At 40.8% G+C, this 23,769-nt stretch overlaps 2 protein-coding genes across 2 annotated transcripts; one reads left to right on the forward strand and one right to left on the reverse strand.

The window, feature by feature from the left end:
• Window positions 1–6,788: 6,788 nt before the first annotated feature.
• On the reverse strand, window positions 6,789–10,621 carry LOC118455440 (uncharacterized). The gene is made up of 2 exons (XM_035914452.2): window positions 8,764–10,621; window positions 6,789–8,091 (listed from the first exon to the last, which is right to left on the reverse strand). The coding sequence occupies exons 1-2, from the start codon at window positions 10,619–10,621 to the stop codon at window positions 6,803–6,805; spliced, it is 3,147 nt and encodes a 1,048-aa protein (XP_035770345.2). The 3' UTR covers window positions 6,789–6,802.
• A 6,700-nt stretch (window positions 10,622–17,321) lies between these two features.
• Window positions 17,322–21,006, forward strand: LOC148103781 (uncharacterized). Its single transcript, XM_087833449.1, has 3 exons — window positions 17,322–19,791; window positions 20,561–20,678; window positions 20,760–21,006. The coding sequence occupies exons 1-3, from the start codon at window positions 17,322–17,324 to the stop codon at window positions 21,004–21,006; spliced, it is 2,835 nt and encodes a 944-aa protein (XP_087689575.1).
• Window positions 21,007–23,769: the final 2,763 nt, after the last annotated feature.

Consider the following 23,769-nt stretch of genomic DNA (forward strand, 5'->3'; position numbering starts at 1 on the left):
AAATCCACTACACAAGTGATAAACATATATTTCACCAGCAGGGGGTAATGAAGCGACAGTGCTCTTCAATACTTCTAAACTATAAGGGAATTTGAGTTGAGACCGTTTAATCATACACAGGTAAAACTAACATTTTCTTTTCATGCACACAACGAACTAAAGACAATCACATCTCAATGATAACGGAAGACTTCATTTTATAAGACATTAACAACCCAAGATTATTTCTTGAACGCCATGTCAACAATTTGGTTGTCAGTGCATAATTTGCATGTTTTCTGAGTGTTTTTGGAGCTAACACTAGCCAGCTTGGTAAACAAGTAACCAAATACATTAACCAAGTACATTAACATAATGAATGTCAAGTATGAAACACATAAAACACAGTTTTAGTGACCAAACTGGTCTGTTAGTAAAATTAACTGTATTTTTATTTTTCCAATAAAGAGCAAGCTCATTGGCACTGAAGACATAAAAGCAGTAAAATAAAGAGCTGCATTTAAATAACAATAGCTTTTGTAAATATATTCTGGTGTTCCTGAACTCTTGGAAATATTCAAACATTTTAGAAATTTCATGACACAACTCTTTGGAAGTTAAACACTAAAGACTTTAATTGTTTATTCATCACATTATGGTCACAGAGACCTGTCTCTAACAATGACCACAAACTTGCTCAGGGTCAGCTTGTTCTATGTAAAGATAGTTACTGTTGGCTGCCGGCTGTCTGGCAATCAAGAGTCAGTGGAAAATAAGGAGGCTGCTAAAGTCACCATAATCTATCAAGTAGATATGTTGCAGCAGGCCATGAATAAATACATAAAAAGACAACAGAGGAAACAATTGGTACTGTGGCTTGCTTAGCTAGCTTGTAAACTCTTTAGTTGAATGCAAGGGCGTAGATTTGGCATGGACGGAGGGGACGTGTCCCCACCAATAATTTGATCTCTTCGAGTAAAGAAAAACAAACCAGATAGTAAGAAAAAAACGATCTGTCAGCGTCTCATTCAGCGAGCGGAGCAGAAAGAGTTAAATTAGTTCTCTACTGGAGTCCTACGTCATGTGACAAATATGGCCAATGTGATTGGCTGTGCCTTTCAGAGAGCTCTGTTTAGTTTTATCAGCGGCAAACCTGCGCTGTGAGGAGGAGAGGAGGACGGCAGCAAAGAGGAAGAACCTGGATATAAGAGAGTATTTTTCAAAGAAACCTGTAAGTCACTTAAAGTCAAGTTCACTCATATAATGTGTCCGTCACAATAACGTTACAGGCTATGCTACCCGAATTTCAGTGCCCTTCCCGAAAATCTCCCGGGGCGACCATTCTCCCCAATTTCTCCCGATTTTCCACCCGGACAACAAAACTGAAAACCATATCCCAGACTGGCCCAACCAATTCCAGTTTCCAACAATGGGTACTATTACTGCAGCTACTTAGTTTTAATATTACTCTTATTTCTCTTTCTGGGTCGCAAAATAAACCTTTAACACATTTTCAGGCGAGAATGTAGCTGTGTAAACGTCAAATAACTTAAACATGTTATTGTTTGGCCTTTTTCAGTGCTTTAGTTGTGTTTTATTTGTTGGTGAGTAAATCGTGTTGGCTGAGATTAAAGTTATTAGATTAAATTAGATTAAATAAAACTTTATTAATCCCTCGGGAGGATTCCTCCGGGGTTCTCACACAGCTGAATAAACTGCTGTGTAAAAAACAGCAGTTTATTCGACCATCTACGCCAGCGTCCGGTTACATTTTAGACAGCCAGGAGCAGACGGCAGGTGACGTAATTCTGAAGGCTAGACCGTCCAATTTAACAGTCGCTCATTTCCGGTCTACCGGGCTTTCGGAGGACCCGGCCCACTTAGACCACAAAGGCCGGGTCCTCAGGTGGACACAGCCTCTGAATTTGGACACCCCGGCTTGTTTCCGGTCGGACAATAATAACGGTGACATTTAACTTATTTTATCCGATAAATAAACACTGTAAAATCAAGTTTTTTGTATATATGTACATGTATACCCCCCCCCCAGCCCCTTTGAATGTCTCCCTAATTCTGAGGTCTCAAGGTTGGCAAGTAGGTGCTAGGCTTGGCCCACATCAGTCTAAAATTGTATGTAACCATGAATAATGTGATGCCATGTCCACCAGGAGAGACTGGACAGTATAGATGTAAAACAAATATGCCAGCAGTTTATCTCAGTTACAGAGAGGAGAAGGCATGTGTTTGTTGTGTGGGGCATGTAGTCCATGTCTGTTGCTGTAACAGTAGTTCATGTTTAGAATAAAGCATCCCAGCTCACTGATCTGATCGGGGCAGTAGTGTTTAAAATGTATGTGGACACATGGAAAGTAATTTACTAGAAATGCGATCAGAAGTCTGCATGTTTGTTGCATCTTTGTAATGATGTTCAAAAAGGCATAATTGGTTTTAGTATTTTTTGTGTTAAGGTTTTAGTATTTCAAGGGTAAATCTGAAACTTTATAATTGCAGACTGCACTATGTATTTATCACTGTAAAGTATTTTGGCCTTTGTCGCTGCTTATCCAAAAACCAGCCTGCCAAAGAAACCAGCTCCAACTTTGACACCAGGGTCTACAAGGGTTATAAAAGTTTAGCTTTATGTTCTGAAGTTTTCTGAGATTTGAAAAAGTAAACAAACCCTACGTGTATCTAAACCTGCCATCAAAAGCACTGTTACTCTGAAAGCAGTGACCAATTTGTATTATTGTTAAAGGTATTAGAAAACACATAGGAGAGAAAAAAGTAAAACAGCAGTTGAGTTTTATTAATCTTCATGTCTTCACAGCTCCATCTGAAAACAAGAAGAAAGGAAAAAGCCATGGTGCTATAATGGCATCATAAATCAGTCCAGTCGCTGGCTTCTAACCTCTGATTTTCTCTTCATATTCACTGACTTTCCAATAATGTCTCCTGCCACACCAGAGGAGACAAGACTTTAGACCATGTTTATTCCAACTTGGCTGGAGCTTACAAAGCAACACCCCTCTCCCACATTGGACAATCGGACCATCTCTCCCTGTTCCTCACACCTAGGTATTCACCACTCATCCAACGTGTGAAACCTGCTGTGAGGACAATTAAAGTGTGGCCAGAGGGGACAGACGCAGTTCTCCAGGACAGATTTAAAAACACAGACTGGAATATGTTCACCCACCCAGACCTGGATGTTCGTCTCCTCCTGAAGGCCCGCAACACCGCCTTTAGGTCAGGAGATGCACACGCCTACAGCACAGCCAGGGCTAATCTAAAGAAGGTTATCAAAAAAGCCAAACACCATTACAAAAAGAAGGTAGAAGAACACTTCTCCAACTCCAACCCCCGACGCATGTGGCAAGGACTCCAGACCATTACAGACTACAGGACCACCAAACCCTCCCCCGCATCCTCTGATGTCTCCTTCCAATGAGCTCAACAACTTTTATGCTCGTTTTGAGCGAGGGAACCCCACAATCACAACCAAAGCAGACATGACGCCAGACCACCAACCTCTGACTCTCTCCCCCACCGATGTAGGAGCGGTGCTGAGCAGGATCAATGTCCACAAGGCTGCAGGTCCTGATGGCATCCCCGGGCGTGTTCTCAGAGCATGTTCTGGGGAGCTTGCAGGAGTGCTCACAGACATATTCAACCTGTCCTTGGCCCACGCTGTGGTACCGGCCTGCTTCAAATCCATCTCCATCGTCCCGATACCCAAAAACTCCAACCTATCTAGCCTCAATGACTACCGCCCAGTAGCACTCACCCCCATCATCACTAAGTGCTTAGAGGAGCTGGTCCTAGCACACTTCAAATCCTGTCCAACTGTATAACAGTCCGGTACGGGAACTGCTCTGCCTCGGACCGGAAGGCGTTGTAGAGGGTCGTAAAAACTGCCCAGCGCATCGCCGGAGCACCACTTCCTGCCATAAAGGACATCTACAGGAAGCGGTGTCTGAAAAGGGCTGGGAAAATCATCAAAGACCCCAGTCACCCATCACATGGACTCTTCACCCTCCTGCCCTCTGGGAGGCGCTACAGGAGCCTCCGGACTAAGACCACCAGGTACCGCAACAGCTTCTTCCCCACAGCTGTCAGACTCCTGAACTCTGCCTCCTGACATCTGACCCACGTTAACACATGGACTGGACATACACACACACACACAATGGACAACTGTACCCTCAAACACACAATAATAGCATGGACTGAACCACCACTCACAACCACTAGCACTTTATATAGCCTCTTAACTGCACTACTGTATAGTTCTGTGTAAATAATCATTCTGTACATACGATAATTTTTAATTCCACAACTGTTTATAACTTGCATAGTTCACATTTCTGTATAACTGTATATCTCAGATTTCTGTATAGTTTTTTGTTTTCATATTTATATCCTGTTCATAGCCTGTACATACTTATAGTTTTAGAATATTCATAACATACTTCATACCGTGTACATATAACATACCATAATAGACCCATTTCTGTAATATACTTACATATCTATATTATTGCTAATATATATTGTAATATATCTATATCATGGCTAAAGCACTTCTGGATGGATGCAAACTGCATTTCGTTGCCCTGTACCTGTGACATGTGCAATGACAATAAAGTTGAATTCTATTCTATTCTATTCTATCCTATTCTATTCTATAATTATTAATGCTCAGAAGATTAATGAACACCACATTTTTAAATGGTTTGACTAATGTAGTGAGATAATCATATTATTTAGAATAATCATTTTTATTCTCAATAATACTAAAAAAATATAAACGAGGTCTTAAGAAACCTGTGAAACTGTGGTGATTTATAATTAATAGGATTTTTTTAACCTTTCAGAACCAAAAACCTTTTTTTTAATATTATTAGTAACTGCTCGATATAATATTTAGAAATAAATCATAAATAGCATAATAGCACAATGTTTATGATATTATGTCTGTATTCCTGAAATTTTTGTAGATTTCTGAGGATACTTTAATAAACCATGTCTGCTCAGTGTTTCCTACGTACCAGCTGAATAAATCATGCTGGAGACACTCTTGTTAAGATGAGGGTGACTTTAATGTTTCTGAATAATTCAAAGAAGCAATCCAGTGCTCTGTCAACAACATTACTCCATTGCAGGAGGAGGAGTTATGAAAGAGGCGGATGGAAATGTAACAGAAGAAAAAAGGGATGAGAAAGATTTGGCTCCCAAAAGGACAACATCACTGAGATGCCAGAAAAGAAAAGGAAAAGAGAATTAACATGAAATACAAAAAAAATATTATTTTAATAACGGAGACTAAACAAGCACATGCTGTTTCGCCCCCTATCAGTACAGACCAGCTACTGCAATAAAAAAGGACGACTGACAAAAGTGCAGCGACCTGGAAAAAGAGGAAGGAAAGGCAAGGAAGAGAAGAAAAGAGAGAAAAAGACAAGTAAAAAGAAATTAAATTAAATTAAATTAAAGTAACAAAAGAAAAAGAAAGCAGGAACGTAAAATTATGAATAAAACAACAAACAAGTAGAAAAAGATCAGAAGGCAAAATGAAAATAAAAAACAGAACAAGAAGGCACAAATAAAGAGAAATAAAATAAAATAAAAAGGTAAAATGAGAGGAAAGGAAAGCACATCCAGAAAAGAAAAGAAAAAAGAAAATAACGACAAAAGAAAGGTAAAGGATGACGTGAAAGCAAAAAAAGAGGACATAACCAAAATTATAACCATAGAAGGCAAATGAGAAAAGAGAAACAAGGGGAAAAGAAAGTGCATGTAATCAGAAAGGAAAGGAAAGGAAAGGGGGAAGCCCAGATGATATAAAACGGAAAGGAGTAAGGAAAAGATACAACAATCTGCCGGAAACAATTTAGTGGCTCACTCGAGGCAGTCTGGGATCCCGACTGCCTGAGTGCTTTGTCAAAAAGAAAGTGGATGAAATATTCAGCAGCAGCAGAGCTGCTGTCCTCTCTGCTCCACATCAATAACCACTGGCTGCTTGAATATGAAACACTGGAAGAAGCACACAAAATGGAGCACCACTGACTCCTGCTCTTACTGCTGTTTAATGAAACTGTAATAAATTTTTAAACCTGTACTGATATTGTTGGAAAACTAGCAGTGGGAGTGGTAAAAGTCATAGCAAAACGGTAGAAGTACGATGTGAGAGTGAGCAGCAGTAAGAATTACATGTAGCAATGTTAGTGTACATGCAAGTGATTTTAGTAGCTAATATAATGTTACCTTTCACCTCCAGGAGTTCCCTACTGTTTTTAATCATTATGCTAAGATGGTCAGCTTTCAGCTCTGTAAATGATGATCGAATGACAGATCCACGTTTAGTTGAGGTATCCATAAACTGTGCATTTACTCTCCATTTTGGTCTCGCTCCAGGTACAAGATCCCTATTTCTAACACTCACAAAAAGCAAGACCCTTACTTGATATACATTTAATCATTGGGTGCTTCAAGGTTAGCTCCTTGTGTATCTCTGGAGCTCTTCTAGCTCTGATGAAGTTTCAACATTTGTCCTTGGAGAGTGGTCAGAGTAGGACTTCTGTAGAACAATCTAAATACATTAGCTTTTGTCAAAGTGATTCAGAGGTGGACAAGAAGATGACTGTGATGGGAAGAACACAAGATCTGATTGGGTTATTCTGAGTGATAGTTGCACAAGGTGTAAGATGACATGGGGTGATATGAATAGGAAAGTGCAGTAAACAAATGTGCTGTGCATACATTGCACTGTTTTTTTCTGTTTTAGAGTCATATCTCAGAGGGGTTTGATGTTTCTAGACTGCTCTCAGTCTGCCACAGCGGATGCCTTCCTGCAGCAACTCAGAATCCTTCCTGTCCTCTTCTTCCGCTTCTTCATCTTTAACCCTTTGAGGCTACTGTCAGAGCAGATGGACTTCCTCAGACTCCTGATGTGTTTTTCCTGCTCCTGAATCTTTGACTCCAAGTGGGACTGGATTGCTGTGCCCAGAGATTCCAAGTCCACAGAGGCGCCATACACCTCCCATGTCATCCCTTGCTCATCCCATGCTACGTCCTGTGGCTTTTCTGTCTCCTCCTTATCCCCATTTTCTTCCACCTCCTTCTGCACCATCTTTGCCTCCTCCTGCTCCCCATATTTCCACATGCTATCAGTGCTAACATCTCTGTCTTGGTTTTGTCCTAGTTGTTGCCCCAACATGAGAGAAGGGCTTTTCTGAAAGCTGTATGTACGCAAACAGGCAGGCAGGGAGTTTGCCTTGTTTGTCACAGCTGACGGAAGTAATGACTGGCTACGCAACTCAATGTCAATCTTGCAGATATGCTGGACAGGTTTCTGAGTAGCTGGGACACAGCAAAGGGATGGAACTGTTGGCAAAATCAAACTACCTGACTGACAGCTAGGTGAGCCAATGAGAGAGGAGGTGATACCTCCCTGGTAGAAGCTGGGACTGGTGGATGCTGACCGTTCCACAACCTCCACCTCCACTTGGACAGCAACTTCTCTTTGCCCTCCTGCCAATGGATAAAGGCTCTCCCTTGGGTCAGTCATGGTCGCCATATCTCTGACCTTCTTGTGGTTTGCTGTAATGGTGGAAACGGGATAAAGAGAACTACCCTGATCCAGTCTCTGTCTCCCCCTCTCTTGTTTTTTTTTCTCTGTTATTTTTCTCTCCACACTCTCTGTCCTCGATGAAGAGGTGTTGCTACCAGCAATTGTGGCATTTGGCTCTCCCAGGTGGCCAGTTTTACTCAGCAGACCCTCTGGTATTCTCGCAGCACCTCCTGTTGACTGTGCTGCATTGTCAGTCACAGGCCCCTGGAATTCTGATGTTCCTCCTACAGCTGCTGCTTTTCTCTCAGGCACTTTTAAATGCTTTTCTTTGACGTCAGCACCCATTTTTGCTTGTGTCTTAGTGATAGAGTCAAAAGTGAGACCCCGAGTTAGAGAGGTATTATGAGATACACTGCTGGGATTTGTTTCCACAGTTACACATGCTGCAAGTTCATTTATGGATCCTCCCATTGTAGTTAAGGGAGTGGTGGTTCTGGTTTTGGGGCTGGAAGTAGCCAGTGGGCCTGAAATTGCAGGAACACCTGAAAGTAAGAAATAAATATTAGCTCATATATATATGAATTGCATAAAAAGCATAAATTATTATTATTATTATTATTATTATGCCCAATTTTTTTCTTATATTTTTTTCCAATAACCACTTGGATATTTAAAAGTAAATTCATCTCAGTGCTGATTTTGTGACCTTTCAGCATTATTGTTGTAATTCTAGTTTTGGGCTGTGACTTAATTGTTTCTTCTCTTTTTCTTTTGCTTACATTGAAATGAAACATTACTGTCAAATATAAACTAATATAACTAAAAACAAAAGAAACTTCCCAATGAAAAACTTTCTACAATGCATACACATAGTATTTTTTTAACAGAAAAAAGATGCTTGATGCTTGGTTAATTGTCCATTGTATTGGATTTTTGCCAGGTTTTTCCTTAGTACCACTTGTTTTAATAAAAATAATAATGGATTTTTGTTATTACAATCATGAATACCCAAATCTCAATTACTGTATTAAAAGCTACCTGACCTGAAGGTTTTTATAGAATACCACACTAGAGTATTGAAGGTGGAGGTTGTACCACATTGAACCCTGACCGAAGCTTATTTTGTCAAACTGATTATTACATTACAAACTCATGATCATAAGATGTCGGTTTTGCAAAATGTCTAAATAAAATTAAATTGTGGCAGTAGTTACCTGGAGCAGAGCCAGGGCTTATCTGGGCATCTCTGTGTGGTCCAACAGGATTTGAATCAAGAGTTTTCCCAGCACAAGATCCAGGACTCCTACTTGCTGAGCCTGGTCTTGGAGACAGTGTCAAGGAAGAGGGCAAATCCCTCAAAGCTAGTTTTGAAGTAGAGTGAACTGGTCCAGACTTGGAAATGTTTGATCCAGCTTTAGGGTCTGTACCTTGTTTGGTACTGGATGCTGAAGTCTTGAGGTTGCCATCTTTGGACCCAGACAGACTGGTTCTAATGGATGATGGGGAAACAGATCTGACAAGGTCTATTTTAGAGCTAGAGTTTGTTAAAGTAGATATAGAAGTTGACCGTGTTGGCTCAGCTTTATAATTGGAAGAGGCATCAGAACTAGAAGCAGTCCCACATTTAGCAGTTGGGCTAGTTTGAAGATTGATTTTTGAATCTGGCAGAGATTTGGGATTTTGGTCATCCTTTGACCTTATGCTGGTTCTAGAGGCCCCAGCTGTCTTAGACTCTTGAGTAGTTTTGTTTGGTTTAATATCTGACATATTTCTAGAGTCAATGCTATCTCTGGAGCTCATCCCTGACTTAAAGTTGGGAGTGGCTTTTGAAGTGAAGTCATTTTTAAGATCTAAACTATCCCTAGAGTCTGAACTTGTTTTGGAAGCCGAACCACTTTTGGGATCTAAACTGTTTCTTGACCCAATCTCTGCTTTAGAATTGTGACTGGCTTTGGAATCGGTGCCAGTTTTAGAAACCAGACTGTCCTTGGACACTATGGTTCCCTTAGAGTTTGAAATGAATTTAGAACTGGTTTTGCATCCAAAACCAGCACTCGAATCTTTACTCTCAAGGTTCTCCTTTGGTTTCGTTGTATTACTGTTTATAGTCCCAGTGGCTGTTCTCTGTGTGGATGGCTTGGGACTTGTAGACGTCAATAGGGTGCTCTTGTTACTCAGAAGTGCTGATTCTCCCCTCTGACTTGGTGATTTTGTAGCTGTAGAGGATGTTTCAGAACTATGAGTTCTTGAGTCATGCCCAGTTTTTGGATTTGACTTGCTGGTTATGCTCGCTGGATTTTGGTTGACTTCCACTATTGGTATTTGATTTGCCAGTTTTGAGCTGATAGCCTTTGCCTCTGCTTTCTGGTTAGGAATTTGGGGGCTTGCAGGTAGGTGTAAAGTTTGTGGCGAAGGTGTCCTGATCACTTTCCCCCCATCCTCTTTTTGGTTCGACTGCATACTTAGACTGACTGTTATTTTATTTGTAGTCTTTGTGGTTAGTCCACCTGTCAGAGATTTTGTAGTGTTCAGGCTCTGTATTTTTATTCTTTCAGTACTTTTGGGGATGCTAGCCATTGTTGTTTGCTCCATCTGCTGTGGTTTTAGACTTGTGTTCATCTTGGTGCTAAGTCCTGGGGCATGTTTGATATTTGCTGATTTCAGCAGTTGCTCATCTTTGCATCTAACCGTTGGTTTAGCTGTTGGTGAACGAGACAAAGCAGGGATTTTGCTTTTTTGCCGTGATGGGTCATCTCTCTCTTCTGGTGATGTCACAGTGGGTGTAAGGATGCTTGCTGACATACTTACTGCTTCTTTCACCCCAGGTTTTTCACCTCCTTTGGTCACATTATCCTTTTTCTGTCCCCCATGCAGCTTTGAGGACTCGATGAATGCGCGGGGATTGCTTGGTGAGGTAAGATTGAGGTTAAGGTTAAAGTTAGGTTCCAGTTCAAGTTTTGTATTAGCATCTATGTTGCAGAGATTGTCTTCAAGCCCATCCTCCCTTGTAACTGGACCTTCTGATTGGATGATATCTCTCTGTCGTTTTAAAAGATTTTTTGAGGTTTCCATGATAATAATGATGATGATGGTTACTGTGTATCCAGTAGAAATAAGGAGCAATTTCTGTGATATTTTTCAGTTGATACTGAGAACCTGACGAGACAGATGGATAAAGAGATGATTAAAAACAATAAGCCAAGCAGAGGCTATAGATGATGCATGTTTGATTGAAAGATAGCGGTCTCACTAGGCAAAAGTATTCAAAAGTTATTGACATAATATTATGAAAAAGTGACACACAACAAGAAAAAATGTCCCCTCACACATAGGAGTAAAGACTTCAGATTAGTAGTTCAGCCCTGTCTGGCAGCTATTTTCTGCCAAACACATGAATTCTCATGAGACCCAGTTTCACTCACGTTTGCATTTTCCCTCCTGTGCTTGACACAGGCATCCATAGTCATGACTAGATTTTAAAAAGGAAATACAAGTGACCTGCTGTTTCAAAAAAAAGTTCTGTACATATAATGAAACTAACTGAGATAAAACGGAAAGGAGTCACATATTTATAACATTACAATTACACTTAAGTTGACATTTTACAGCTTTTTCCTGGTTTTAAATAGAACTACTAATGTATTACAAAAATATCAGGCAAGTCTTGATATAAATAAAAATATAATTAAAGAGCAAGCAATAATTTAAGCATTTTAAAGTCACTCATGGGTATGACAGAAAGTTGTCACTGGAATATTACTGCAGGCTTGTAATATATTTCCTTCATACCTGTTTAGGATCCACATACATCACTGTTGGTTGACAAAGGCATGGTAAATGTTCGACAGTCCACCGCTGCAGACTCCCAAAGTGGAGAAAAAGTCTTCATCTGGTTCCCCGTTTCTTTCTCCTCAATGCTCTACCAGAGGAGGCACCAATGAATAAATTACAAGAGGAGGGAGCAAGGAAGCAGAGAGGAGAACGCAGGGGCTAAGAAAAAAAAGAAAAACATTATCACACTCCCCTTATCCCATTTTTCTTCTGTCATGGATTTGTCTTCAGATGTACTCCACCATTTGATTCTATGCTTAAGACCTCCTCCTCAATTTGTAATTCCCTCTTCTTTTTTTAGGTTTTCCTTGTCTGTTTTTCCTGTCAACCACCCAATATTTTGAGCGCAATCTATGCCATGAAAACGTAATGCAGTGTTGAAGGCAAAAAAAGGAAGTCTAAGCCTGTACTTGTCATGGTCCTGGGTCTGTGACCCAGGGTTTTGAGTTTTGGGAATGTTTGCGAGTTTTCTTGTTTGTTACCCTTATGTTATAGTTTTGTATTTTGTATCACTGTCATTAAGGATTTTGTGATTATATTAAGGTCAGGTTTGGGTTTCAGGCTTTTATAGTTTCTTATAGTTGTCATGTTGCTATGCTCAGTATTTGTATTTTCTGTTCTTAGTCTTGTTATCTAGTCTTTAGGTGTCTGGATCTCTGTTTCTGTATTTAAGATAAGATAAGATAAGATAAGATAAGATAAGATAAGATAAGATAAGATAAGATAAGATAAGACTTTATTGATCCCACAACGGGGAAATCTTTTGCGTCACCTCAGCTCAGGTACAGATATCAGAAGGAAATGCAAAAATACAAATAAGTACAATCAATGAAAAAAGTAAGATAATACACGATGGTAGCATACTCAGTATGTGATTATGGATATGGTTGGAAATATGGAAGACATAAACTATATAGCTTGATATAGCTATTGTACCACTACTATTCCTATTTATAGACATGTACACACACACATGTACACACTAAATATACATATGTATACATATACATACATATATACCTGCACATGTCCATACACATGGAAGGTCCATTATGCATGAAGTGGTGACCGTGGATGGTCACAGTGTCCAGTGACTTATGACATTGTGATTGAGGAGTTATAGAGTCTAACTGTTGTTGGGATGAATGATCTGCGAAAGCGCTCCTTCCTGCAGCGATGGTGTTTCAGTCTCTGACTAAAGGAGCTGCTCAGCCCACTCACAGACTCATGCAGTGGGTGATGTGGGTTGTTCATGATGGATGTCAGCTTTACTAACATCCTCCTCTCGCCAACCACCTCCACAGACTCCAGGGGACATCCCAGCATGGAGCTAGACCTCCGCACCAGTTTGTCAATCCTGCTCCTGTCCCTGTCCGTGCATCCACTCCCCCAGCAGGCCACTGCATAGAAAAGGGCAGATGCTACCACAGAGTCATAGAATGTCCTTAACAGAGTCCTGCAGACTCCGAAGGACCTCAGTCTCCTCAGCAGGTGGAGTCGACTCTGGCCCTTCTTATACAGAACGTCTGTATTTGTAGTCCAGTCCAGTTTATTGTTGAGGTGAACACCCAGGTACTTATAAGAGTCCACTATCTCAATGTCTTTCCCTTGGATGTTCGCCGGTGTTGTAGGGGGTGACTTCCTCCTGAAGTCTATGATCATCTCCTTTGTCTTGCCGGCCTTTGGAGTACGTTGGTCTCACACCAGCCAACAAAGTCACTGATGACCCCCCTGTATTCCTGATCATTCCCATCTGATACGCATCCAATGATGGCTGTATCATCTGAGAACTTCTGTATATGGCAATCGTCCGAATTATAACAGAAGTCTGAAGTGTAAAAGCTGAACAGGAAAGGTGAGAGAACCGTGCCCTGTGGTGCCCCCGTGCTGCAGATTACCACCTCGGACACACAGTCATGGAGCCTCACATACTGTGGTCTGTTGGTAAAGTAGTCGATGGTCCATGCAGTCAGCTGTTTGCCTACTCCGACTCCCTCCAGCTTCCCTCTCAGTAGTGCAGGTTGGATGGTGTTGAAAGCACTGGAGAAGTCAAAAAACATGATCCTCACAGTGCTCCCTGCCTGCTCTAGGTGAGAGAGGGATCCGTGTACCAGGTAGATGACAGCGTCATCCACCCCAATTTTAGAATGATACGCGAACTGCAGGGGGTCCATCACTGAGTCCACCAGTGGCCAAAGGTGGTGCTGGATGAGCCTTTCCATGGTCTTCATCAGATGAGAAGTCAAGGCAACAGGCCTGAAGTGGTTGGGCTCCCTTGGGTGTGCAATTTTTGGCACCGGAACCACACAGGAAGTCTTCCACAGTTCAGGAACCGTCTCCAGGCTCAGGCTCAGGTTGAAGATGTACAGGGCCACCTGACAGAGCTGGTCTGCACAGTCCCTGAGCAGTCTGGAGCAGATTCCATCCGGACCTGCTGCCTTCCTTGCCTTCATCCTCTTGAGCTGATTTCTCACCTGATCAGCTGTGAAGTAGATGTGAGGCTGGGCTGGAATGGGGATGGGGCTGGATTTGTTGTGGGTAGATGTGTGGATAGGGGTGAAGCAGGGTTGTGGTGAGAGGAGAGCTCAGGTGACAATGGCATTGCACCTGGAGGGGGAGGCTGGAGGGGGGTTAATGGAACCTGGGGGGGTGGGAGAGGTGATAAGTGGGTCATTGTCAAATCGGTTAAAAAACAGATTCAAGTCGTTAGCCCACCCCCGGCCAGCAGACACTGTGGCTCCTCAATTGTCCTGGAAGTGTCCAGAGATTTTTTTCATGTTCCTCCAGACTTCTCTGACGTTTTTCTGTTGGAGTTGGTTGGCACTCCTTGCCTTCTCGGATCTTGTATTTAAGATCCTTTTGGACTTTCTTAAGTTCCTCCTTGTCTCCCGACCAGAAAGCACTCTTCTTCTTGTTCAGCAGGGCCTTCAGTTCTGGGGTGACCCACGGTTTATTGTTTGAGAAACACTGTATCTTCTTGGTAGGCACAGTGTTCTCATCACTGAAATTAATGTAGTCCGTGATGCAGTGGGTGAGGGCGTCGATGTCTTCACCATGAGGCTTGCAGAGTTCCTGCCAGTCTGTGCATTCAAAACAGTCTCTTAGGGCCTCAGTGCATTCCTCAGACCACACCCTTATCACCTTCTTCGTGGGGGGGGTTCCTCTTCACCATAGGAGTGTAGGTGGGGTGGAGAAGGACCAGGTTGTGGTCTGAGTGGCCAAGCGGGGGAGGGGTGATGCACTGTAAGCCTTCTTTGTGTTGGCAAACAATAGATTCATCTCATACTTCCTGTTTTGAGGTCCTGTATTAAATGCACACACATATACACACACCTCTTGAATTGATTTGAGAAGACGAAAGTTGTTATTGGGAAATATCGTGTCAAAATGCTCCCCAACTGCTGATATAGTTCACCTTTTTGGTGGTTCCATAATGTTCTCCCTGCAAGCTTGTGATGATCATGAAAATCACATCAGATTAAGTTCACACATAAATACAAATCCCTGCATCTTTTCAGCAACTAGAGTCACATAATAAGGCAGTGATGTCGTTTCAGAGAAATTATGCCTTGTTTATCTTTGGTTGTGAAGGACAATACATGTATGTGGCGATCGTGGCTCAAGAGTTGGGAGTTCGCCTTGTAATCGAAAGGTTGCCGGATTGAGCCCCGGCTTGGACAGTCTCGGTTGTTGTGTCCTTGGGCAAGACACTTCACCCGTTGCCTACTGGTGGTGGTCAGAGGGCCCGGTGGCGCCAGTGTCCGGCAGCCTCGCCACTGTCAGTGCGCCCCAGGGTGGCTGTGGCTACAATGTAGCTTGCCATCACCAGTGTGTGAATGGGTGGATGACTGGTTGTGTAAAGCGCTTTGGGATCCTTAGGGACTAGTAAAGCGCTATACAAATACAGGCCATTTACCATTTATCCACTCAGGCTTCATTTGGATACGCCCCTATTTCTTGACACAGGCCTGGGGGCTTCCAGTGTCAGACGTAACATCATTACTTACTACTGACCAATTTTTTGTGTGTTTTGAAAAGAGTTCAACAATAAAGCTGTTTATGGAGTCATCTTTGGGCTATTGGCATCTTGCACTTGGGTCTTAAACCTGCTCGCCATACAGTCGTTCTATGACAGAACTTGCAAAGTGTTCCTAATGAAGTGTGTGTATTTTTCTTGTCAAGGCAGTTCAGTTTCGCTTCCAGTCTAACTCGACCATCAGTCAAAATGATACAAAAAAATATTCACTTTTGTCAGACACTGCCAGCAGACTGAGTTTAAACTGTGTCTGGTCAAGCTGATGAAACAAGGAAAAACATGCAAAAGGTAAGGCTGTGTAACAATACTTTTGTTGTCTACTGGAAAAAAATATGAGTCAGCTGAGTTCACGTTAAATCAAAAATATCTGTTCCTTTGTTAGATAATTAGGACATCTGGATTGACTTCCTCCACTGAGAAAACAAGGCTTCAATAGAAGATGATTAATTTAACTTTACAGCTGTTGATATGTATTATTGTTAGATGCACTTTAGGGGAAGTAATTCAAATAACAGAATGTGAAAACTATTTACAGGCATCTGCATTTATGTTGAACATGGCAATATTTCTCATATACACATAATTTGGCTGCATTTCCTTTTTTGACAACAATATTGAGATGATGACCAAGAAAAACCTTTTGTGTGAAAAAGCTTTAGAAGCTCCTTGTATTTAGGATCTTTATCTGTTTTAGAGACTCTGTGCTCACTCTGTTTTATCTGCTAGTCTTACAAATGCTAAACCTTTAGGATATTTTGGTAAGTCTGAAATATGGTTGTTCAAGTGTCATGTACCCTTGTAGGTGCAGGCTGCTGCACTGGTGCCCGAATCTGCACCATGTGGTCCACATGTGCCAAATATTTCATGCTAGCAATGGGAACCATAATGGAATCTCCACCCAGGTCTCACACTATGTGGCTCACATATTCCCCACGATAAGAAAAAACAGAATAAAAAAAAACAATCTTAAAGCCAATCTTGAGTTTTTTTGCAGTAAGATGCACTTTAACTTCCATTTACTGATGTTTTGAATCAGTCATTCCAGATATAGACAAAAAAATAATAATTTGTGGTTTCCATATTACTCACATTTCCTTGTATGGTGGTTCCTTATTATAAATAATAGGGAAGCGGCTACCGATTGTGGCTAGGTGTGGGTGAACTTTGGGGCTTTGTGGGCAGGACAAACCCATACTTATCCCACTTGGGAGTGTCCACAAGTTCCCAACACCAGGTTTGACCTTTGGGGTTCCTATATGGGTTTTTCATAGAAAACAGTGATTTGCTGGGACAAGACAACTCAGATGACTTTCTGTAGTTCAGCTCCCTGCCTTTCTGTCACGACTGGGCAGCCAGACACAAGTGGACTCAAATGCAGACACCACATGAAGGCTCGCAGGTGTAGTGCAAACGAACAGTTTATTTAGCACTCAAAAATGGCACATCATTGACAGGAAGTAGAGTGGTTATTGACAGCAAGATCCAATCCACTGTGAAGCTGCAGAGGCAAGTAGACAGGGTTAGCATGACAAAAACAGCAAATGGGGGATTACCGAGCGGTGACTCTCACTAACGTGGGTTAGCTGACGTTCCGGCTAGGAATGTCTGAGAACGCTGGTCTTAAGAGCCTCCCAGCAAATTACACACAGGTGCCACAATCGAGGGGTGTGGTGACTCTGCCCAGTGATGGATTTACTGACACGCAGGAAAACCCAGCACTCACCCGGACCATGACACTTTCCTTTAAATTTCATTCTGTGTTATCTAGCTTGTTACCACAAGTGTGATGTGATAAGACCTACCTTAAATTTTCTTTCTTCTCTGGTCTGCTTCAGGTGTATTGATCAACAGTATGCTCCCACCTCCATCTTCCTCAAGAAAGTGAAAACCACTACTGAGATCAACATGCTAGCTACAGAAAGAGTCCTTCTGCTGCTTGTCTCACTTCTGTCTTCTTTGTTTCATTGTGAACATTCACTTGCTTTTTCTCTAAAAAACTGCACAATTCTCTATTCTGAAAATTCAAACAACATGTCAGTTACATGTGCAGAGCATCACCTCACTGCTATTCCAGATGACATTCCTGGTAATGCAGTATCGCTCAATCTCAGCTCAAATGACATTTCAAATATTTCCAGGATGAATTTGGAAGGTTTATTCAAGCTTGAAGCTCTATATGTTAAAAATAATTGGATTTTACAAATTGATGATGGAACTTTTGTAGACTTGGTAGAGTTAAAAGTTCTCGACTTGGGTGAAAATTTACTCACAGCACTGACAAAAAACATGTTTCAGGGTCTTTCCAAATTAGAGACCCTATCTCTGAACAACAACGTTATCTCATTTATTTCCCCTGTGGTCTTTCAGCCCCTGGTCAGCTTACGTTTAGTAGATTTGAGCAATAATTATCTGCATCAAATTTCAGATATTGATTACATTGTTAAACTTCCAACTTTACAACATTTGATTATTACTCACAACAACTTTACTTCGTTTCAGTCAGATGACCTCCATGTAAATACCTCAAACCTACTCACTCTAAGTTTGGATTCAGTGAAGAAGTTCAGAATTACAAGAGACATTTTTCCTCATCTGCAGTCTCTGGACTTGCGAGGCTGGTCCAAGGATATTGAGTGGGAAGTGTCAAACAAGACCTTTTTGAGGAGCCTAACAAGACTGCACATGAGTGAAACTTCTCTTAGCTTTGAAGTGTACAGAGCGATTCTGCAGACTGCTTACTCTCTTCAAGAGTTTCAGATGGATAACATGAAAAAGTGGATAGATGATGGTCTCATTGATGTTGCCTGCCAAATTCCTTCTCTAAGAACAGTTGATGTGAGAAATAGTGAAATTCACAACATAACAGAGCACATGCTGCAGTCTTGCTCTAACCTTACTGAGCTCAACTTATCATTTAACAATATAAACAGCATGGCTGATAATGCACTCCAGTCAATGACACAGCTCAGAAGCCTGATATTACAAAATAATGAACTGTCCGAACTGCCAGTGGCCGTCCAACGACTTACCACATTGGAAGTCTATGACCTTAGCATCAATGACATCAGTGAACTTTACTGTCCTTACTTCTGGAATTTAACAAGCCTAACAATACTCGATCTGAGCCACAATCAAATATCCTATGTCTCTGAGTGTGTTTTTCAAAATGTAAACAATTTGAAAATCTTAAATCTTGAAAACAACAAGATTATGTCATTTATAGATACCTTCAAAGATAAATTACAGACATTGGAGTTTTTGAATTTGAGAAATATTGATATCATGAATTTCATTCAAGGAGATTTTCATAGTCTGTCTTCCCTTCAATACTTGTATATAGACTTAGACGAGTGTGACAGTGTTGATGAAGGAGGGTTCGAAGGACTTGATAACCTCCAGATTCTTTATCTGTTAGGTGATAATTACTTTTATGACCATTTCAGTGGGCTGTCAAACTTAAACACTCTGATCTTAAATGTTGTTGAAAGCCGAACCCACAACAGCTCTGAACAAAGGGATAGGCCTTTCTCAAATTTACCCAAACTGAAGAAGCTTCATATCAAGGTTCATAGAGGATATTACGATATTTCAAAAGATGTTCTCAGTGGTCTGACTTCTTTAGAGTACTTAATAACAGAGGCATACTTCATGGGATCTTTGCATCCAGACACATTTAAACACACACCGCAACTGAAACATCTCACAATTACTTACAGCAAGCTTTCAGTTTTAACATCTGACATGTTCTTGCCAATTCCAAACCTGATGATACTTGACCTCTCCAACAATAAACTCAGGTCTTTGGATTTTCTAGCAGAGGCCAAACTGTCGGCACTCAGATGGCTCGATGTAAGTAACAATGAATTGTTTGTAATTAGTGAAACAGTTATCCAATCCCTTTTAACCATGAAATATCTGGATCTGTCTGCTAACCTTTTAACATGTGAATGTTCTAATTATGGTCTTATCCAGTGGATTCAAGGCAGCAAACAGACACAGGTTGTTAATGCACATCAGTACACTTGCGCGTTTCCTGTCAGCCAAAGGGGAAACAAATTCCTGGACTTTGGTTTTGACTCCTGTCGGATAAATGCTGCCTTGCTCTGCTTCCTTTTTAGCTCTAATCTAGTTATGCTTACTCTCCTTGCATCCTTTATCTATCACTTCCTGAGGTCACACGTCACATATGCCTACTACCTCTTCCTGGCCTTTCTCTATGATAATAAGAGGAGGAAGAAAGGTATTCCTCACAGCTACGATGCCTTTGTCTCCTACAATGTTCATGATGAAGCTTGGGTCTACGGAGAGTTGCTTCCAGAGCTGGAGGGTCAACAGGGCTGGAAACTCTGTCTGCACCACAGAGACTTTGAACCAGGTATAGATGATTATCATTAGCCTCTTTTTTTTCTATTTTTCTATTTTTAGATCCATATTTAATGGAGCTACCACACAAACTCTGTCTCATCTTTCCTTTAAACACTATTGTTTAAAGGAAAACAGCCACAGGCTGCAGAGGGACGTAACACACTGTAAACTTGTACTGACAAAGATCAGGGTTTACACCACTGTTTTTTGTTTTGTTTTGTTCAAAATTTTACCACACTACCTTTACACAAACACAAATGGTTGATATGATGTCAAACAAGAATACCAATCACACATGACCCACAAAACAAAGTTTGAATGCTAGATCTAGATATTTTAAGACTGACTATCTGGACAAAAGCTACAAACTGACCTTTAAACCTCTAAAAGTAGACTTTAGATGTGCTGCTCAACTGTCAAAGCATCCTACATGTAGGAAAAGGAAATCATGAAGTTTTGTTTTGCATAAAAGAAAATAGAAAGACAGATGTTTGTGTAAGCCTTGGATTCCAGAAACTATAAAAATTAAAGTTAAGGTCAGCACCAGTTATTACTCCAGAAGTTTATTGAATTGTTCTTTGTTCTTCAAAGGCTGTGACTGAAACCCTACTGTAGATCCTTCTATTCTCAAAAGTGAGAATTTTTTAACTTATAGAAAAGGCTACACATTATGTTATTCACCAGAGCTGTTTTAACTAGAAAATGTTAAAACTTGAAAAATGCTGACATGTTTGATGTGTGAGATTTTTGTTTAACGTCTCAGATTTTTGTTTTTACAGGTAAGCCCATCGTCGAAAACATTACAGAGGCCATCTATAGCAGCAGAAAGACTATCTGTGTGATCAGCCAGCATTACCTGCAGAGTGAATGGTGCTCCAAAGAAATCCAGATGGCCAGGTGTGGTTACCAACTCTTTGTCCTTACATGTAATGACGTCGCCAGCTTCTACACTGATTAATCTGCGTGTGGTGTCTTTAGCTTCCGTCTGTTTGATGAGCACAAGGATGTGTTGATCATGGTGTTTCTGGAGGACATACCAGCCAAGCAGCTGTCTCCATACTTCCAAATTAGGAGTCTGGTGAAGAGGAGCTCTTACTTGAGCTGGCCACAGGCTGGTCAACACACTGGAGTCTTCTGGCAGAAAATACAACAAGCTCTCTCGAGAGAAGAAAACCCTGCTGAGCGCACGTGCCTCCTCAATGGACACCAGAGAGTCATCCAGTGAGATTTAATCTAGGTGGAAAAATCACAGATTGTATATAAACGAGCTAGCTTCTTGTTTCAGAGATGTGAAGCTTCTGCAGAAGTGGATAAACTTGCAGTACTTCTAATGCCCAGCAGGGGAAACTCCTGTGGTTTCAATAAGGTTGCTTGTAGGTGTCTAGTGGCAAACAGCCCTATGGTGCCTTGACCTGTGACCTCAGTGGACACTTTGTTGTCTGGTGGACTTTCCTGGAGTTTATGGACTCGGTCAAAAGTGTCAAGTCTTATTTCATGTTGTTGTTTTATAAATGGACAACCCAGTGTTACCAGAATTATATGTGTATTTTTATTAACACATGTACCAAATTCTGACACATTAGCATGTTTGTTGTTCTCACCCTGTCAGGGGTAAATATACTGAATGACATTTAGTCTTGTTGTAGTCACAAGACCACACTGCTGGTTTCCTTAATACTGTACGTTCCTGTTACAGTATGAACAGGAACGTACAGGTCACAAACATTTGCTAGTGTTTGTGACCAGTGTTGGTCAAGTTACTTGAAAAAAGTAATCAGTAACTAATTACTGATTACTTCCCCCCAAAAGTAATCAGTAACTAATTACTGATTACTTCCCCCCAAAAGTAATCCCATTACTTTACTGATTACTTATTTTCAAAAGTAATTAATTACTTAGTCACTTAGTTAATTTTAAAAACACGATTTACAACCTGAATAGGTGATAAAGCGATAGATCTTTCAGCCCAATTCTACTTTTTCTGCATAATCCATCATACAGAATGTAATTAAAAGGAAAAGTCTCTTTTTAAACCTTGTTTTATTAGTTTTGATCTTTTAAAAAAATGTAATTATATGCACCATTCTCTGACTGGAAGAAATTTGTTTAACATTTAAACCTATTTTCTGCACATTCCAGCACATAAAATAAAATATTTTTTGTGTTTACACTCAGTCTTTCAAATAGATGCAAGTAAAACACAGCAGAAAATAAATAAAAGACTATCGGTCCTGTTACTCTATTTTCACCTGTAAAGCAGGAGTGAGGTAGGCGGAGGTTTGCCCTGGTGCAGGTGTGCCGCAGCGACCAGTTGAAGAATCCGCGGGTTTCTCTGTGAATTTCCCATTACGTGGTAGCGCACTCGGTGCTTACTTGGAAGTTTAGGGTTTTTTTCACTGTAAAAAGAATTTTTCTTCCCACGCAGTGAACAGCGGACGCTAATGTTTTTGTCACTTTGTATGGAATCAAACTCAAAGTAAGGTCAGTACTTCCACGCTTTAAACGCTGCATGCTCATACTCTCTCCCGCACTCGATATATTATCCATTGTTGATCTGCACACAGCTGTTGCCACGAACGTCGCACTCGCTTACGTCACTGTCATGAGACATTCTCGCAAAAAAATCACGGTTTTAGTAACGCAGCGTGCTGACAGGAAAGTAATGGTAATCTAATTACCGTTTTTGCAATAGTAATCCCTTACTTTACTCGTTACTTGGAAAAAGTAATGAGATTACAGTAATGTGTTACAAGTAACGCGTTACTGCCCATCTCTGTTTGTGACAAAGAGTGAGAAACAGCACTGTTGGTTGATAACACTGATGAAACCCAACCTGAAACCAATGAATGATTTTTCCTTTGCAATACCTAAAAAAACCCTGCATCAACTAAATTCCACTAACCTATGCCAAGGTCAAGGTCAGAGGTCAACGTTTCTGAAAAACATCTAGGATTTTCAAGTTGATGTTATCAGAAAGTCAAGCTAATGCGGAGTTCCCTTAAATATGCATCTGTCTAGAGGCAACTCCTGTGGCTCCAATAGATATCCAGTTGTTTGATGTCTTTGGGAAAGCTGCCCTCAGCTTCCTTTCCCTGTAACCTCAGTGAAGCGTTCCTGATAAGTCTTAAATACAACATGGTTCTTATTTGGAAATAATGGTTCTCAGTTATAGTCACACAAGAGAATAAAGCAGGGTATGGTTTTCAGTAGGTGACGTTGTTCCAGAAATATTTGTGTACATCCTCATCAATTAAAGTGTCCACTGGCCTGTAAGTGTGAATAGACTGTACAGTCCTGGCCTGACGAGTAAGCACTTACCTGGATGATTGAGCATGCATCATTTCATCTTTTGTTAGTTCTAGCAGTGCACTGTTGGTTTCCTTGATACTTCACCTGACTGACACAGTACCTCAGGGCTGGAGTGACATTGGGGTAACTAATATTTTTTTTGTTGTTTTTTTATTTATGCTCGGATGATGTGGAATGGAATGAGTTTTTGTACTATATAATTTTACTGGTATGTGGAAAGTGTATTTAAAATGAAGGCAATTCAATGGTTTCTCTCTTTACAGAAGTTTCAGTTTTGAATTAAAGTGTAAAAGTAAAATAAAAAATGAAGCTAAATAATACAAAATACAGTAAACTGCCTTTCACCGACATAAAACAACTATAGTGCAGCATACTTAAACATATTAAAACTTGAGCAGTGGTTATAATAAGTCTGCTTTTCCCAGACAGTGTCTCATCTTAGACCTCAGTTCAATGGACTGATAACATGAGAGGCAGGTAGCAAAATCCGTCCTGCTAATATATGAAATAAAATTTGATGTGAGGTTTAGTTTTGGGAATGTCACTCAGGTCCGGCACTGCACATACAACTGGCACGTCATTTAAATTTTGAGTATAAAGAACTGTGCAGTTGTTCAGTGAAAAAGCAAGTGAAGTAACCCTTCACTTATTTCTTGACAATGAAATAAAAACAGAAGTT

The sequence above is a fragment of the Neolamprologus brichardi genome, chromosome 3 (assembly GCF_056152115.1).
Source record: "Neolamprologus brichardi isolate AB-2024 chromosome 3, ASM5615211v1, whole genome shotgun sequence".
NCBI classification, from domain to species: Eukaryota; Metazoa; Chordata; class Actinopteri; order Cichliformes; family Cichlidae; genus Neolamprologus; species Neolamprologus brichardi.

What these genes read in the sequence shown, in the direction of transcription:
- LOC118455440 (XM_035914452.2), bottom strand. Translation starts at nt 10,621, where the DNA reads ATGGAAACCTCAAAAAATCTTTTAAAACGACAGAGAGATATCATCCAA. An exon ending in AAGCCCTGGCTCTGCTCCAG is followed by an intron (nt 8,092 to 8,763) that starts GTAACTACTGCC and finishes TCTTACTTTCAG; the next exon opens with GTGTTCCTGCAATTTCAGGC.
- LOC148103781 (XM_087833449.1), top strand. Translation starts at nt 17,322, where the DNA reads ATGCTAGCTACAGAAAGAGTCCTTCTGCTGCTTGTCTCACTTCTGTCT. An exon ending in CCACAGAGACTTTGAACCAG is followed by an intron (nt 19,792 to 20,560) that starts GTATAGATGATT and finishes TTGTTTTTACAG; the next exon opens with GTAAGCCCATCGTCGAAAAC. An exon ending in AAAGAAATCCAGATGGCCAG is followed by an intron (nt 20,679 to 20,759) that starts GTGTGGTTACCA and finishes TGGTGTCTTTAG; the next exon opens with CTTCCGTCTGTTTGATGAGC.